The 18,897-nt window shown below is 41.4% G+C and overlaps 1 protein-coding gene across 7 annotated transcripts in view; it reads left to right on the top strand.

The window, feature by feature from the left end:
- TLE1 (TLE family member 1, transcriptional corepressor) overlaps positions 1-18,260 on the top strand; it is a 91,539-nt gene extending 73,279 nt beyond the window's left edge. For all 7 annotated transcript variants that reach the window (XM_059724813.1, XM_014608710.3, XM_014608709.3 and 4 more), the window contains 6 exons: positions 9,813-10,062; positions 11,778-12,025; positions 16,270-16,417; positions 16,772-16,922; positions 17,400-17,476; positions 17,637-18,260. In XM_059724813.1, the coding sequence (XP_059580796.1) occupies positions 9,813-10,062; positions 11,778-12,025; positions 16,270-16,417; positions 16,772-16,922; positions 17,400-17,476; positions 17,637-17,744 (982 nt within the window). In that variant the 3' untranslated portion in view covers positions 17,745-18,260. The remainder of the gene's footprint in view (positions 1-9,812; positions 10,063-11,777; positions 12,026-16,269; positions 16,418-16,771; positions 16,923-17,399; positions 17,477-17,636) is intronic.
- Positions 18,261-18,897: the final 637 nt, after the last annotated feature.

Genomic DNA, 18,897 nt, shown 5'->3' with positions numbered 1-18,897 from the left:
GTCTGTTTGGTGGATTTCATTCTACCATAACTTAAGCAGGTTGGTTTAGCTAGGTTGTTCTTTAGTCCAGCTAGGTTCCACATTTGTAGTCTCTAAAAGAAAAGCTCAAAGCTTCTTATTGTAGCAGTTTCCTGAAATAACTCTAGAAAAATCTACACTGATTTTAAACAAAGCATACTTTCCTTAAAAAACACTGTTGATTAAAAGTAATCATATTTTGGATGGTGGTTCCTTTGCAACAGTAGTTGTTTCCATCACAACCTACTCTCCGTCTCTTTGCATTGTTGACCTTTGCTTTCACTTACCTTTTCATATGAGAGATCCTTCCTTTTGATTCTGGTTTCCATTTAATTTTGTGGATAATTTAATAGTGGAACCACTTCAAATTTTCCCTTGCGCAGTTGTGTGTTCCTGTCACAGATGCATCATATATACTTGCTCAACCACTGACCAAACAACAACTGCGCACCAGAATGAACGCACACTGGAAATCCATCAAAGACAGAAACACCCAATTACCGGTGGGGGCACATTTCTCACAGGAGGGCCGGCCACTCTCTCTCCAATCTCTCAGTCCTGATCCTCAAGGGAAATTTACACAACACATCCCAGAGACGAGCCTATGAGCTCCATTTCATCAATCTGCTGGATACTAGAGATCATGGACTAAACACAGACATTGGATTTTTGATACATTACAATCTGCCTGGCAACTGACTCCCCAGCCCAGCCCAGCCCAGCCCAGCCCAGCCCCTGGCTTGTTTACTTTTCATTCCATCCAGGAAGAGCACGCAGCAACTGCTGCAGCTTCCTCAGCCTGACGAAGGGTTTTTGAACCCGAAAGCTTGCTTAATAACTATTCTCCAACCATTTGGGTTGGTCTAATAAAAGATATAAATTCACCCAAGGAACCTTGTCTGCCTCAACCACTGAGGAGTTCTTGTGATGAATCTTCACGTTTACAGTTTCAGTTGCTCTGCACAGTTTTTTCAGAGGAAGGCAGCAACTATTAATTTTGAGTCAGAATTTTACATTATCAGAAGCATTCACGGAGTTTTTTATAAACATACATAGCTTACAGTATCATTTGCACTACCTTGTTGATACCTAGTGGCCTGCCACCACGTCGGCCATCATAACAATGCTCAGAATAGCACAGAGATTACGATGCCTTGTTTAATCTCTTGTCCCTTTTTCTCTCTTTTACGCTTACTGAAAGAAAGCTACTATTCCTATTTTTTTTGTTGCTATTTAACATATTTCTGTGTGCAGACTCCACCTCTCAACTCTTATTGTTGAAGCACCTGCTTAGTCTGGATTTCATTAGCAAATTCTCACCCATACACTTGAGCAGAAGATGACAGAAGGGGTACAAAACATGCTGCCTAACAGAGGGGCCCAAAGGGTTGGTATTATGTATGAGGCACTGAGTAGCATTTTAATATTGAAATAAATACCAGTTCTTAAAATAGACTGTTTTTAAGAGAGCAAACTAATTCCTGATGATTTTAGTGGAATTTCGTTCACAAACAAAATATTATTGGACTGTGCATAGTCATTAGAAATTAATGTTTTTTTTAATTCTTGCCTTTATTCTTAATATTGAAATGTTGGTTTTCCACTAGCAACTTCCGTAACACTTAGGTCTATTCCAAGGCAGCTCAGCCATTGTTGTAATGTGCAAGACACATCAGTCATATCTATATCCTTCTACTCAAACACAGATGCACACGTTTAAAATATATATCTCAAGATGCTTTGTCCATTGGTCTCTGGTTTGGTGGAGAGCTTGTTCATACTGCTTCTAAGAATCCTCGCCTCCAGTTCAGACTCATGTTTACTTCCTAATCTCTCAAGCTGCGATTAGGTAGGTTTTGTAGTCTATTTCCTGGTTTCTGTACTTAGAGGCTGAGTTACCTCCTTTGCTGCTAATTGCTTCCTCCTTTGCTTGTACTTAACTATAAATAGGGTAAAATGTAAACTCAGAATCTGGGCTATTCTTCATTTGAATGCCTCTAAATCTAGACTTAGTTTAGCCCTGTTCATTAACAGCTAGCAGGATACTTTCTGTTACCCATAGCAACTTTCTGATAGCATCTCTTATCTGGGTTAGACAACTCTACTGAAATTTTCTGGTACAAAATATGGATAACATGACATCTGTCATGGAATTGCACAGACTGCAGGAGAATTCTCAGTTTATATCTGAAGCCTACTTTCTCCCAGACACAAATTGTGATGCCACATTCAGTTTGTGTTGTAAATGAGATGTGGCATTTTAGTTGTGTATCCTGTTGTGGGTAAAGGTGAGTAGGGTGGGGATTTTTCAGCTAGAAATGCTGAATCCCCAGCCATCTGTGTGTGTTAGCTGCTGCAGTTATCTATAACTACTCTGCAGCTTTCATTCTAAATACAATTGACTCTGTTCTCTTTCTAAAGAACCAGTATTTCTATGAGCACCTGTTCTCTTTTGACCACTGAACACACAGAGGCCTTATTAATAGAATAAATTGCTGCTAGGAAAATAAGCTGCCCCTTAGGAACCTGTGCTTGTTTTCCAGTCTGTTGTTGGTACAAAAACTCCCTCTGGAAAACTCCTAAATTTGTCTTTCTTTCCTTTCTGCTAAATGTAGCTGAATTTAAGCAAGTCCCTTTCTCCCAGCCTTTTTTTTAATTTTTTTTAATTGTGACCCTGGTCAAGTTTGTTGGCTCTTGAGCCTAATCCTGTCATTAGTTATATTGGCGATCTTGGTTCACTGCATACAGACATAAAAAGTGGCAGGGTCTTGCCACTCTCATTTCTCATTGCCACAAATTAGCAGGTCTGTATGCAGTTGATAGCAGGTTGCCTGCAGGCACTTGTTTATTTTATTTTCCTACGTTTCTTCCCCAGAAACCATCCCTTCCATTTTCCTCTTCATCCTCCTGTCTAACTTATTCCAATGTTTATCCTTCAGTTTCTTCTGCATTTACTTTGTGGTTTTGTGGAGTTTTCCTATCTTCCTATATCATCTTGGGAAAAGATTCAGTTTTTGCCTGACAAGGCAAGTGCAGCTTTACAAATAAACTTAACTTATGGACAGTAGTGAGCTGAGGGAGGGAAGGGTGGGGGGGGCAGCAGGGGTAGAGCAAGTGGAGCAACAGCCCTGAGCACATACAGCCCTATGAGAGGGTGCCAGAATCCCTTCCGCAAGAGTCTTTGCTGCTCAGCCATAGGAGCCAGGCAGTGCAGCCCTACACCCAAGAGTGCAACAGTATATTTGGCAGGGCAGGGAGCAAATAGGGCAAGTGGAGTGGTGCTCCCCTCTACCTCCAAGAGTCCTTGACATGGATCTAGTCCTGTTCCCAATAGTACAGGGGCAGGCAATTACTTCGGGTGGAGGGCTGCTTACTGAGGTTTGGCAAGCTGTCGAGGGCCGCATTGGTAGCCCCACCTCTTGACAGGTGCCCCGTCCCCTGGTTGACATCTTGTGACCAGAAGTCCCGCTCCCTAATCCCTGACCTCTGCCACCAGAAATCCCTCCCCTTGCCCCCAGAAGTACTCCTTTCAGCAAGAAGTTTTGCCATCTTGGAACCAGAAAAATACCAAATTATATTCTAAAAAGCAAACATCTACAGCATTCATTAATTTGGTTTCAGATATCTTTTTGCCCTGGTTTACACATGTTTGTGTAGTGTGCATAGAGGCGATTGCACAAAATAGCTTAAAATGAAGTCTTGCTCTTGTATATTGGGGGGGTGGGTATCAGTTTGTGGGGGGCTGTGGGTGTGTGGGGTGAGAGCACCTGGGTGTGGGGGGTATATGAGGGGGTGTGGGTGTCTGCATGTATGGTGGTGCAAGGGGGTGTGGGTGCATGGGTATTGTGGGGTGTGCATGTGGGACTTAACCTATGAACACACACGCACTCACACTTGCAGTGCCCCTGCCTACACACACACACACACACACACATTCTCTCTCTCTCTCTCCCTGCCTGCTTCCCCATGTACTGTCCCTGCCTACACACACAGTTGCGCATGCACGCACACCCCTCACACCCCTGTACTGGCTCAGCCCTGTGCTCCCCGTTTGGGCAATGCAGCCGGCAGCCACATAGTGCTGGATTAAGGCAGAGGCAGGAAGGGAGTGAAATGGCTTGGGGTGGACTGGGGCTGTTCAGTCCTGCTGAGGCTCCCCCTGGGTCCCACTACCCCTGCTCTTGGCAGCTTTCACAGGCTGCTGGGACAGATAAATATTAATTTTCTAAAATTTTTAGGGACCCTGGGGGCTAATAGAATGGTCTGGTGGGTTGAATCTGGCCCATGGGCTGTATTTTGCCCAACCCTGCAGTAATATATTGCAGGGGAGGAGAGAGTAGGGTTATGAGCCAGGTACTACGTGGGCTCCCAGGGAGCTCATGCAAAAAGGCTGCCTTCAGTGTGCAGAAGGCCCAGGCAGGTAAGAATCCCTCTCTTCTCCTGTCCCCTTTCTATAATGGTCAGCATATTCCCAACCCGCCCCCACAACCTCGAGCGCTGGTTAAACTCCTTACACCTCTGCTTGTGAAAAAGGTCTAGATGAATGCTCTTTGCAGCTCTTCTGCATTTTATCCTCAGTGTGGTTGCAGGGCCTGATGTCTTGAGTAAGATAATAGCACAAAAAAATGAAACAGGCAGGGCATATCATGAGAACTGATTAAAGAGGCAGATTTTTGGAAGCTGAAGTGGAGGGTATCAGACCTTGATGGGAAGATAACATTAAAAACTGATCTAGAAGGGATAGGCAAAGTTGCAACAAGGTGGAAGGGGCCTGTACAAGATATGAGGCTAAGGAAAGCTATATTTAAGGTGATTATAGGTCCCTGAGGCCTGTGAGGCAAGAGACAGACAGTGGGTGCAGTGCTGTTGAAGAAACCCACTGCTGCTTTCCCCCGCACATTACTCTGGTAGATTTCTGACTAATTTATCTGTATTTACAAATCCCATTTCCCCTTTTGCCCTTCACCAGTACTACTTGCTACTTGTTACTTCTCATTGGCTCAAGCCATACTTCTGTCACTGTAACAAAATGTTCAACCTCATATTGAAACCCCATGGACAGTAATGATTGGAAGAGGTCATGTGGTCTTAAACCACTTCAGTTTCTTCAGCTGTTGGCCAATTTTTAGATGTTCCTGGCAGCTCCTGTTCTGTTCTTCTTTCTCTTCATATGCAGTTTCCAAATCATTAATTACTTTTCTTCCAGAAATTGGTACTATTTTCAGAAATGACCGCCTGCTTTCTCTCTCTACATTACAGCACGCAGCATACAGTATTTATACTTTTTGGTTTAAGGCTATATTTCTGTTTGCCCCTTTAATTCATATTTCTTGTGGAACAAATGGTTTTTAGTTCCTGTGTCTTATGGAAGGAACAGGTATCATGGACTTCCTCATTTAGTGAGTAACACGAACTTCTCACATGAGCTCGCTGTACTAGTCATTCATACTAGACTTAAATGGCAGCAGTATCACAGACCTCTCAATTGGGAACTATACTGCTTTAAAATGGAATGATATGATTATACAGAGGACAAGTGTTTTTATCAAATCTCATTTGATTTGAAATAGTCAGGGACAGATAGAGGGGAAATACAACTTCTTTCAAAAATACTACTAGCTGCTTTAATAGGAAAGGGTGATTGCATCTGTTTAAATTTTTACTGTAAAAGTTCTAATAAGCTGATTGGAACACTGTCAGTAATGTCAAAACTGCTACATTTTACAAATAATATTTTTTATACTTGCAATTTGTTATAATTTCTGTTGGGAAATATTCTAGAAGTGGCTTGTTCAGTCATAAAGGCATTGGTATGAATGGAATGATCTGTTTCTGTAAAACTGTTCTTGGATGCACTATCAAAAGAAGTTATTGGTCAAAAGGAGTAGTGGTCCCTTTGTGGAAACTTTATCCCTTGCTGTTTTGCTCTGTATGCAGAGAGATACCTTGCTAGGTTCTTTCAATGTCTGCAGGGAAAACTGCAACTAATAATACATTATGTTGGTATAGAAAGTAAACCCTAAATGCAGGAAGCAAAAAAAAAAAAACACCTCTTCTTCTGCTGTGTTCTGGAGAATACAGCAATAAATGATAGCGGGTGTTTTATATTAGGAAAGGAGGTGAGCATAAACCTCTAGTGCTTTGTTCTATCCTTGCTTTGTTTTTGTGTTCACTTTTTGCAGTTTTTGCAGTTTGTTTTAGGCGTCTATTATGCAAAGTATATTATTATATAATTACGTGTCATATATATTTACAAATAGTTTTTATGCATTATTATCCTGACTTCTTCCTTGTAATATATCATGCATTCAATTATGTAATTATTTCCTGGAATGACAAATGATCTTGCCAAAGGTGAAAAGATTTGCTATACATTGTATTATAAATAAAACAGCAGATTGAAGCTGAGATTTAGCAGCCAAAAAAGGGTAAGCTTACTCACTCTGGAGCCATGTAATGTTTTTTGGCGTAGGCCAGGGGTGTCGTATGACCCATGGAACCTCTGACCCTTTTTCTGCCCCAGACTATCCCCCCACAATGTCTGGGATAAGCACTGCCTATGACTCTCGCATTGGCCAGTGGCACCCTAGGTAGGTACCTCTTGTTGTGGATCAGACATGCAGAAGGGGCAGTGGGTCTGTGGGCCTGATCTAACACATGGGCCTGCCCCAAGACACTCATCTGGTACAACACTCTTGGCCTAGGTTGTCAAACTTGCTCATCCCCTTAGGATGAGGGAAGCACACATGATGAAGGAGAATGTGCAATGCTAAGACATTTAAAAGTGACTTGTAATTTGGGATGCCCAACTTGAATTACCTTTGGCATAGCTGAACTCCAAGGGACAAATGTTCAGCACTTGAGACTCTTGAAAAATCAGGCTCCTCTTAAGACTCCACTTGGATATCTAAAATAACTTGTCACTTTTGAAAACCTTGGCCTATGTATACACAGAATGTAACAGAGACCCAAAGGTCTCTGCCCTGTCTATACTGTATTCAGCTGCTAGAGTGCAGTCCGAAACCATGGTTCATGTGTACCACTTGCCAAAAAAGAAAATGTCATGAAGCTGCTGTTAGAGCCAAGTACTCCTTAAAAAAAAAAAAAAAAAAAAAAAAAAAAAAAGCACACCTGAGACTGAGTTGTGGGCACATGCCAAATAAAAGCTACTTTTTTTTAAGCATTTGACTTGCATCAATCAGAAGCCAGGCAGGTGAGGTACGTTTTCAGGGCAGCTCTCTCTAGCAGTCATATGTGATGTAGACAGGTTTGAAGTCACTCATGCAATTTCTTATCTGTATGCCAGAGCTTGTAGGCCTCATGTTGGGCTAGTGACTGAAGGAGTAGTACCCTGGAAATCTCACAAGCACTTAAATTTTTCAAAAGGAAAAAAGAGAATCAGGTTCTCAGTTCTTTCCACATTTTCAGCTTATGTTATTTATCAAACTTAAATAATTAGGGAATGAACACACAACAGTATACTTATCAAACCTTTAAAAAAATCAGTTCAAGATTTTGCATTCCAGGAATAGTAATTATTACTTGTAGAATACTAATGATGTTACCAACACTTTACACACACAGGAAGAGCCTGCCCTTTCCTTTTCTTCTTTCCCAACCCGTAGCACACTTTGTGCACAGTCATTTATGAATAAACTAGAATATTGGAAAACTGGTGTTTTGAAACCAGTTATTTTCATGTGAAATATCAGGAATTAAGCAGTGCCTTTTACCTATTAAAAAAAAATTCCATACAAGTGTGGCAATTCCTTTGAAAGATGTCTGAAAAGAATGTCTTGGTGCTTTGTTGCTTTTCTCTCGGTTACTGCCAGCAGAGAGAAAAGATCATTTTATAAGTGGAAAGATATTTATTATAACTTCCAGCCCTGAAGAATCAGTGGGAGCTCTAAAATTTAGGGCCGCTATTAAAGTTTTGCGTATGTATCTTTACAAGTAAGAAGCATTCTCCAGCTGGAATTTATCATTCTGATTTTGATGTGGGAGACTGCCCTTTGGGCTTTTCTAAACTGTATTGATTCTGTACCTGGATACTTTTACTGGATCTGACCAGTTATGTGACCTTGAGCAAGTTACTTCACTGTTCTATTCATCTGTTTTCTCTCCTACCCTTTGTCTGTATCATGCTTGGTTTATAAACTCTTGGGAGATTGAGTGTTTGTGCCATGTACAATGAAGTTCTGATCTTCATTGGGAGTCTCTGAGCATTGCTGTATGCCATTAGTAGTCTTCAACCTCCATCTGGGTTAACTTTAGCTCTTATGTGTGAGGGGAGTGTAGGAGAAATCATAAAAATGGATCTAAGAAGATGGAATCGGTAGCATCTGTTCATGGAAAATGTAAAGAAGTCTGATTCAGTGTTATTTTGTTACCTTGGATATGCTTTTATTATAGCCAGGGTTGGTAGCACAGCTTATTAAAGCATGCCTGCCCCCTCCTATTTTAGGATACATTTTCAGTTGTTTGAAACTTTTACAAACCTTTATCATTTTGGCTTAAATTTTCCATGTGAAAGTACATATTCAGCTCGCTTAGGCTGAATTTTTAAAAATAAATGTAAATCCAAAAGTATAAACCGTTTCCAACAGTGAAGGTAGGGAAAAATACATACTTTTGCTTGGTTTAGCTTTGATTAGTGAGATGGTAACTCATTCACTACTTTGTATTTATCTGGGATTTGACCTCTGAATCTTCCCTAAAGGTGACAATGATCTTTGATGTGAATCAGATGTACATTAAAAAAATGAAGAAAGATTTGAACAGGATCTCACCAAGGCAGTAATGTTCAAGCTGTAAAAGAAATGCTCAAAACATTAGGCATTACTGTTAATGAAGCAACTTGAGGCCAGGCACAGATTTTCATTTTTTATCGGGAGAATTACTTTTCTCCTGATAGAAACCAGAAACGTACAGATGTTCAGGCTTTTTCTCCTGAAGCAAAAATGGCTGCTCCAGGGTAAAAATAACCCAGCAACAAACAGGGTTCAATTGCTTCTGAAATAACTTCTCCTGGGAGACTAAACATGTATATGCTTCCCCTGGGTTAACTCCTGTTAGGGATCAGGAGGAGTGGAGCTGGGGGAAAGTCTTCCTGCCTTCCTGAGACCAGTCATCCCAGTCTTGAGAAGGTGCACAGGGCAGCTGCTGCCCACCTTCCACGGATTGAGGCAAGGGGAGCAGCAGCTACCACTACCTGTCTCTTCCGCAAGCTGAGTAGTTTCTGGTTTTGGGACGAGGCAGGGGGCTTTGCCAGCTCCCATTATTCAGGTGAGGAGCAAGGCGGCAATGTAAAAACTGGCAGCTTGGAGCAGGGCTCCAAAAAAGCTTCTCTAACCTGGCTTCCAGTTCCTGCCAGTTCTACATTTTCCACTTCACCATCCAGCTAAGTGGTGGGGTAGTGATGTGGGAGGGGGTGGGGGAATAGCTTTTACAGAGTCTGCCTTGGACTCCAGTTCAGCTTGTTACACTACTGGGTAGCAGCAATAACCTTGTAGATGCCTTTAGAGAAGGCCTTGTAAGTTGTACCACTTAATGTGTACTTTTCCTGTGAAATACTTATTGTGTAAGAGATAATGGAACTGTCTGTTGTGAGTGCTCTCCTCCCATCCCAGATTTTCTGTGCCTCTACCACTTTGCAGTGCAGCATTGATTGATGCCATGTGAAAAATAGAATCAGCAAAGCAAAGGACCTGTTAAATACTTTTTCTCACAACTCAGCAATGTACCTAGCTGACCTAATTCTTTTTCCTTTTTTTCCTTTCTCTGCTTCAAAAAAGAGCATACTCCTTTCATGTTACTGCAGATGGCCAGATGCAGCCTGTACCTTTCCCTCCTGATGCCCTCATTGGTCCGGGAATCCCTCGGCATGCACGTCAGATCAACACTCTGAATCATGGGGAAGTAGTATGTGCAGTAACCATCAGCAACCCCACAAGGCATGTGTACACTGGTGGAAAAGGGTGTGTTAAAGTCTGGGATATCAGCCAACCTGGCAACAAGAGCCCTGTCTCTCAGCTGGACTGCCTGGTAAGTGAACAGGAACATGTGCATAAAGTAATTTCTCCTTGGAGACCCAATAAGGAAATAGCTGTCCAGCCCTGGACTACATTCATATTATGAGGAAATAGCCAGCAGATCTGTTTCCTGCTTTAGATATTTAAGTCTTTTTTTAAATGAAAAAAGAAGCCTTATTTATTTATCATAAATATGATCAACATTGGTTAATCAGAGTTGAGTGGACATAGGACTTCTAAGCAAGAATCTGCCAAAGTTGTTTTAATCTGCACCCTTATAGGAAGCTTTCCCAGTAGATGAGACAAAAACATCTGAAAAGGAATGCAGTCAAGCTTGCACTGCAAGACAGAGTATAGCAAAAATATGTTTCTCTTTTTGCTTCACTTCATTTCTAAAAGAGGTAGTTACCAAGTACCTGATTAAACAGTGTGAGAAATGGTCTTACAATTAGTATGGCACTAATGCATTTGCTGTTGTTCCAAACACCTATACCTTTGTTTAGCGCTGACAGTGAGCTGAGCAAAGTGTATAATGTTCTGTACCCTTTTCTCAAACTCCTATGTCAATTAAAATGGTTGGAAAGAAGGGTAGTGAATAAAATGTGAATTGTGAGGGCAAATGTCCTTTCAGGGAGCTGAAGTTAGGAAGCCCAATAATACCTATTAAAAACGCAGTCATTGTGGTTTCAGTATTTGACAGTGCTGTGACAGAAGCAAAGGTGTATACTTTGTCTTTACCTGACCTTTGGTACTGCTTTTCTGATTACAATAATATATACAATGATTTGTGGGAAATGCATTCCAGGGTTCAGTATTCCTGCCTAAATTTCAATTATTTACTGCTGCCTACAGCAGGGCCTACACAATGTATTGCTGCTCTGCTCCAGTAAGGAAGGTGTTAGACAAAGCAAGTAATACGGATTTCTTTTTACTAGTTTTGGATGTTTTGAGTTACAGGCTTTATGCTTCTGACGGCTATAAAACCCTCACCACATTAGTTTGTCTATTAAAAATGAAGAAGTTAGGATGGCCAATACATTTATGGAGTGAAACTTATAATAGCTGGAATATTTCTTTCCCAGTTTCCCCGTGGTACTTTTGGTCAGCAGCAATATTGTAAATCTTGAACCAATTATGTAAAAATCTGATTAGAACCCAATGAAGATTCAGTACAAATACCAAGAAATAGGTTAAGAGCAGTGAGAACACATGTGCAGCATTTGTAGTTACCAGTGGTAAGCACAAAGTAGTATTTTTAGAAAATCCCAAATTCTTGGGCATTGGATTGAAAACTGCTTTTTCATAGATGGTTTCTTCATGTTGCCAAACAGAGAGGTCGTTTGCTTTTTCGGAAATACTCCTGCGGTGTTGGCAGTAATAGCAGGAGGAGTGAGCTTGCACAAAAGTGAGCTTACCTTGGCTCTGTGAACTTGGCTCTGTCAGTTTATAATGAGATGGAAGAATTGCCATCCATCAGGTTCAGAACAAAGTATGCTGCCGGATTCGCAATACGAAAACTGGAGTTTAATTTCCACAGCTGCAGTTTCTGTTCTATGATGATTGCAAGTAGGAGATTGAAACCATTTAGGATCAGCTGGTGATTTTTGTATACTTTGGCACCAGGAAAATACAGTCTAGTGTTTAAAACTTGGAAGCGACATGAATGGTATCGTTGGTCATTATCAGTAGGTACTTACTAATGTAACTGAGGTGGCTTGTGTTATACAGAACAGAGATAACTACATCCGCTCCTGTAAATTGCTGCCTGATGGATGTACCCTCATAGTTGGTGGGGAAGCCAGCACGTTATCCATATGGGACCTGGCAGCTCCAACTCCTCGTATAAAAGCAGAGCTGACATCCTCTGCCCCAGCCTGCTACGCTCTGGCCATCAGTCCCGATTCCAAGGTCTGCTTCTCCTGCTGTAGTGATGGGAACATTGCAGTGTGGGACCTGCACAACCAGACCTTGGTCAGGTGAGAATCCTTCTCGCTACGCAAAAGCGGGCTTAATAAAGTTACTCTTTGGAAGACTAGCTAAATACCTGTGTCAAGTATATTTCATGGTAGAAGTGCTGAGTAGATGTCCCAGTGTCTAGAACAGTGGTTTTTAAACTGTGTTCAGTGGAAACCTAGAGTTTCGTGGTAGACGATCATGAGTGCTTCAAAGAGATTGGGGGTAACGGCCAAGAGGTGGTACACTGCCAGTGCCATTCCAGGTTGCCTGGCTCCACGTCACCCTACACAGCCCACAAAGCCAGGGGTAGGGGTTACACAGCAGCAGAAGTGATATGAAAGAGTTCTTTTGACTTTTAGGAAGTTTGAAAACCACTGGTCTAGAGAACATGGTCTGAATCTGACATAGCAAATTTTAGTGGTTCTGAAAGACATTCTTACAGATCATTAAAAGCCTGATACACAAAGCCTATTGGATGTAAAATTTCCATAGGCTTTGAGTTTTATATGGTTCCAAAACACTACAAACCTTGGAATAAACGTCACTTAATTTTTGTGGTTGTTGAAAACCAAATGCGAACTGCAGGGCCAGTTGTGGTATGTTGGGTTTTCTTTTCTTGTCTAAAATACTTAATGTAAACATAAAAAATTACCCGATTATGGTAACAAATACTCCAGTATTCAGGAGGAATGTAGAAGAATATGGATTTTGATAACTATGTCATTAAAGCTTGAAATGTAAAAAGCTCTTAATGCATGAGACCAATGCATTGCTCGTTTGACATGCTTTTTGGGAAACTCCATGAATCCTTCGGCTCTTTTGCTTAAGATCTGTTACTACATCACTGGTCATACTGATGCTGGGCTTCACCCAAGTCTGTAAACATGACTTGAGGTGGCTCTTAAATTGTTTCATATAACCAAATTTTAAATGATGTTAAATGAAAGTTTAAAGTAGTTCATGCATTCTGCTTTTCTTCCATCCCCCCTTGGTTTTCTCCTCTCACATTTTTAAGATATTGTTTTTGGCAGTAGTTCAGTTTTTTTGAGAAATGATTCTCCCTGTCACTAATCTCTGATGCTTTTAGGTTTATTTGGCAAAGATTATGATTAACTTACTGCCCACATAAGCTATTTCCTTAAACCACTTCCTTTCAAACACTCAAAAACAAAAACAATGAACATGTTGGAGGAAGAATCCATTTCTAAATGCGAGTGCCTGGTATAGCAATATTTCTCCTTTTAGTCATCGTGTTGAGGGTGGATCTAATAGTGCCTGGGGTAGCTTACAGCACATTAGTCCTGTGGTCCACTAAAAGTTAATGATAGTACATTCCTAGTAAGTTTGCAGCAGTCCATAATATTATCAGGAAATGGAGCCTGGATTAAAAAGAGGCCTGATTTCAGAAAGTGCTTGTAAAAACAGATCTATTTAATGTGCCTCAGAAAAGGTACCCAAAATCATTAGTTACTATTTAAAGTTTAGGCCCAGATATTCATATTGATGATTTTTGTGTAAATGCGATGAAAAGATCCAAGTTTCTATGACAAATTAGTTTTTGTCATAGAAAATTAAGGCTGAAAGGGACCATGGGTGGTCATCTAGCCCAGCCCCCTGCTTGAAGCAGAATCATCCCTGTCTAAACCGTCCCAGACAAATGTTTGTCTAACCTGTATGTCCTATGCTATCTATATACAATCTCCTTTTTTTACTTTTTTGCTGTATATTTATGCTATATCTCTGTAGAAAAGATCTGTTTGATTTTTAGTTTTTATGATTTTTTATGAACAGATGTTTATGAATCTATTGTGAATGACTAGTACTACTTGCTACTGGCTAGGGACAGACATTACACACAAACCAGTTCAAGTAATCAGAAAATGGGTTAAACCTGTAACAGAACAGACATTCAGTGCACATAAACCAGTTTGAAAATGGCCTAAACTGGTTTGAGATAAACCTGGTTGAAGGTAGTATCAGACTAAACTGATTTGGCTCAAGCTCAAACTGGTTTATGCAATGTCTGTCCCAGACCCCTTCCTGGTTTAAGTTAAACTAGATACTCCCAGCATCCCAGCATGCTCTCTGGGCTGGGCAGGGCTGTCTGCTCCAGCTGCAGGGCTGGCCCCTCCCCTCTGCTCTCTAGCTGGAGCAGGGAGGGACCAGCCCTAGCAGAGACACTGGCTGGCATGGCCCTGTTAAGGCAAAGTGGGCAGGTAGTGGGCTAATTCTTCCCTCCTGCCCCTCTTTCCCCACCTCAGCTGTGGTCAACCTGTTTGCCAGGGAGCACAGGGGAGGGGGCTGCAGTGGTGGCCCCTGGAACTGGCAGACCCCCGCTGCAGGGAAAGGATGGAGGGAGGAATTAACCCTTCTCCCTGCCCCCATGGGGCCATGCTGGGTAGGTTGTCCCACAGGGTTGGGAGGGGAGCTCTGTTCTGTGCTTTCCCCCTCCTTCCAGGGTGGGGAGGAGGACTCTGAGGTGTTGGATAGAGACTCTTCTTCCTCTTCCTTCTTCTCCTTCCCCCTCCTCCCCCCCTGCCTCTGAGGGGCTGAGAGGGGGGCAGGCTCCATGCAATGCTACCTAGCCCCAGAGTGGGGGGGAGGGGGCTAGGCAATGCTCTGTTCCATGCTGGGGGGAACTCTTCTTCTTCCTCCACTTCTTCCCACAGGAGCAGTGGGAGCATGGAGCTCAGTTGGGCAGGGAGTGGGTGGGTGAGGGAGGGTGGGTGGGGTGTAGGGACCTGCACACACTCCCCCCATGGCATGCAGCCCCCACTGCCTGGCAGCAGCAGCAGTCAGGGAGGTCAGAATGCTCGTGCTCAGCACAGGCACAGCTCTGGCCAGTGGTGTGCAAGGGGAGGGAGTGAAGCCTGCCTGCCTTATCCTTACAGCTCTGCTCTCTGAGCCTGAGCCTGCATCAGGAGAAGCCCCGCACTGGAGCCAGCTGCTTCCCCCACTCTTCATGGGGCAGATCTCACACTCTGCCAGGAGTGGAGGGAGCCTCACCCCCTGCTTCCCCGCAGAGTCCAGTGGGGGGCTTCCTCTCTGAGTGCAGAGCTGTGGGAGCGGCGTGGAGCCATGGGGATAGAAGCAGCCGGGCAAGCTGTGTGGGGCTGTGCTCCTCGCCCCCAGCGCAGTGCTGGCTACCTCTATCGCAGAAGCCCCTGGACTTCTGGCTTGAGCCACTGCAGACATGTGCTGAATGTCTATCCACTTGTAAACCAGTTAACTCTCTGCAGGTTAGGCTAACCTGTAAAGACTGAATCAATTCAGGTTCAGGTTTTTTGAATGTCTGTCCCTAGCCTTTGTGCCCTTAATGCACTTTTTACCCATTTGTGTATTTGTTTGAAGTGTCCTATTGCCTGCTGCTCTTTACTAATTGATAACCTCTTTGAGTTTTCAAATGATCAGCTCAAAACAAAACATGTCATGTGACCTTTCTGTGGCAGTTATAAATGATCCCTAGCCATCAGTCCCAAGATAGTTGCTTTCCCCCCTCCGCCTTTGAGGCTAAAACATAGGACTTCCTCCAAACTAATTGCTGATGAAAAATGCAGGAGTCTCAGAAGACTCCTTTCACAGGATTAAGAAAAATGTAAATCAACCCTTTGTTTCTCAGACGTGTAAATTCCAAATGCACAACTTCTTAAAACTATACATACTGCTTATAACTATGAGATCTTATGACTTGCTGCCTCATAGGGTATAATGTTGCCAGCTTAGTTGTGGCAGCCAAGGAGGTGTTAATATTTTACTAGTTAAATAGGTTTGCTTTGGGTTTTTTTACAAACTATTACTGTTTATATACCCAAATCTGATAGGTATTTAATGTTAAAGAAAATCCCAGAAATAAGTGGCTTAACATAAGGAAATTATTTGTTCTCCAGTTATTCTTTTTATTTAATCCTGGTTTGGATTCATAGGCTTTGTTTTTTGCTTTTTTTTTTTTTTTTTTCCTTCCAGATGTGATAGCTACTAAACTTCATGGTTTTTAAATAACTTGTTTCCCTCCCATAATCTGATAGCAAATATTTGACTGCTTTTGTTTAGTTGGCTGTGGTAAATTTCATTTCCCCAGCACCTGCAAAATGGTTCTTGTAATATGAGTGTATTTCATCTGTAGCCAGAGGGAGGGGCAGAACCTTGCACATCAGCAGACACAGAAGAGATGACACACGCATACAGAGTCCAAAACTAACAACACAACAGTGTTTACCTTGAGCTCTGGCAGGAAATCATTATTCAATCGGGTTTGTTTTATCAGGCAATTCCAGGGCCACACAGATGGAGCCAGCTGTATTGACATTTCTAATGATGGCACCAAGCTATGGACAGGAGGTTTGGATAACACCGTCAGATCTTGGGACTTGAGAGAAGGGAGGCAGCTACAACAGCATGACTTCACATCACAGGTTACTTGTTTTTCTTGTCATCTTTTTTTTTTTTAAACATGCTAGTTTATTTAGGATGATAGTCAAAAACTAAACTAAGTGTAAGTGGGAAATAGTTACTATGCTGTTTAAAAGCCAAAACATGCATAATGTTTTTAAAACTCTCACAGAGCACATCTACAGTTTAAATGACAGCTCACTGTTTCTCTTAAAATATTATGAGTTACATAAATAGCTAGGAGAACAGAATACTTATTTGCAAGACTTTGAATTAAATTCTTGTTAATCCTTGAAAAGTTTGGATGTTTTCTTCTCTTCCCCATGGTCTTGCTTCATTTACTGACCTTGCAGAAGTAAATATTTTTCCGTCCCCAGATCTTTTCCCTTGGATATTGTCCTACTGGTGAATGGCTGGCTGTGGGAATGGAGAGCAGTAATGTAGAAGTACTGCATGTGAATAAACCAGACAAGTATCAACTGCATCTTCATGAGAGCTGTGTATTGTCACTTAAGTTTGCTTATTGTGGTAAGTCGGACAGAGGATCAGACTGAAAGCCTGAGTGCTAATTCATACTCCGCTTGTTACCTGCTGTGGGGCTTGGGAAAGTCACTTTACCTTTCTGTCTTCTATTCGCCATTTGTAAAACAAAGATAATACGTGTCTATAAAGCTGTTGTAAGAATTAGTACATATTTGTAAAACAATTTACTCTTGCCAAGTAGTTTATTTTAAGTATTATTTTTATAAGCAGCAACTGTGTACCTATGTGGGTGGGTGACATATACCCCCACTGATAGAAGCAAAATACCCTGTTGATTAGTACTAAGAGCTTTGAATAGTGCTAATCAGCCAACTAATAACCCCTGAGGTTAATAAGTCTATTGAGTCAAATCGCATAGACAATGTGAGTTGAAAATATAACATCTGTCAGTTGTCAGATCTTTTCTTATATGGTCTCTTTGCTTTTACATTGCAATGTAACATTGCTTTGTTACATTCTTAGGTAAGTGGTTTGTGAGTACTGGAAAAGATAACCTTCTTAATGCCTGGCGGACCCCCTACGGAGCCAGCATATTCCAGGTAGGAATAAATAGCCTTTTTAAAGAAAAAGATGAAATTGATGTACAAAGATCTAGCTTTTTATCCTCAGCTAAGTGCATGACCAATCACTGTGCTGGGGGGAGGTAAAGGGAAGGTATTTTCATTTTTTTAAATAATCTTTTTTTCTTTTTTCTCTTAGTCCAAAGAATCCTCATCAGTGCTTAGTTGTGACATCTCTGTGGATGATAAATACATAGTCACTGGCTCCGGAGACAAGAAAGCTACAGTCTATGAAGTTATCTACTGAAAAACATGACGGGGACATACATTTTAGAAGTTGAACTGGGCCAAAATGTTCTTAATTTGTAGAAGTAGAAAGGTTTTACCTTTTTAAAAAAGGAACAATACAGTGTCAGAACATGACATGAAATGACTCCCAAGTGTACAAAATAGAAGGCAGCATCCAGCAACTAGATATCAGCTACTGGGACCAAAAGAAGCATGGATTCAGGATGGGTGGATGTAGCCTAGGTTTTGAGATTTAAAAACTGAGTTGACTGGAGAATGTCCGAGCCTTTTCTTTCTTTTCTTTCCTTGTGACCTCATGCAAATCGTTCTCATTGCCTGAATATGTGGGATTACCTTTCTGTTCTTTGCAGTTCAACTTGCATTCTGTCCCGTGTAGAGCAGTGAAGTCTCAGAAGAACTTGTTTCCTGGTTTTGCATCTTGTGATATGTTTTTTGTATTTTTGTTGAAGGTCAAACATTTGTATAAATTGTAAATATATTTAGTTTATTACAGTAAAGGCTTTAGTACCAACAAGCAGTCTTTTTCCCCTCACTTATTAAGTGTTCTATTTAAAACTTCTTTGAGATGTAATTACCTTTTATAATGCAAACACTATGTATATTTTGAGAACAGTGTGCTATTCTTTATATGCTAACCCTTCCTACAGTTCAGTATAATATCTGAAACTAGTAGTTTCATACACCTGTGTATCAAATTCAGTAGGTACTGTCTTGTGCTCTAGAAAATTTAAAAGGCAAAGTTTTGTAATGAATTAGTTTTAGTGTAAATATAAAAATCAAAGAACAGTTTGTAAAGATGTGCATTTTATTATAAGTTTACTCAGGTGTCTCAAACTATTTTCTTGGCAGATGTACCAGGGCATTTCAGAAAGTAATGGCAATTTCAAAATGAAACTGTTTTGTGTGCCATGACTGGGAAGCTACTTAGCAGCAGGGAACACAAATGGTGGTATTGTTGAATGGCACCCATCGTTTATGACACTGTGGAACATTGATGTGGTCCAGAAAATGATCATTGCACACACAATGGTTTTATTTAAAAATTGCCATTATTTCATGAAACACCCTTGTATTAGGGATATTTCTGCTCAGTCATAACTTGTTTGACAATCTACATATTACAGAGTAAGAGGCAGCTTTTCTTATTCACC

The sequence above is a fragment of the Alligator mississippiensis genome, chromosome 3, assembly GCF_030867095.1.
Source record: "Alligator mississippiensis isolate rAllMis1 chromosome 3, rAllMis1, whole genome shotgun sequence".
NCBI classification, from domain to species: Eukaryota; Metazoa; Chordata; order Crocodylia; family Alligatoridae; genus Alligator; species Alligator mississippiensis.
Note: the sequence above shows the minus strand (reverse complement) of the source record. Positions and strands in the feature narration are given on the sequence as shown.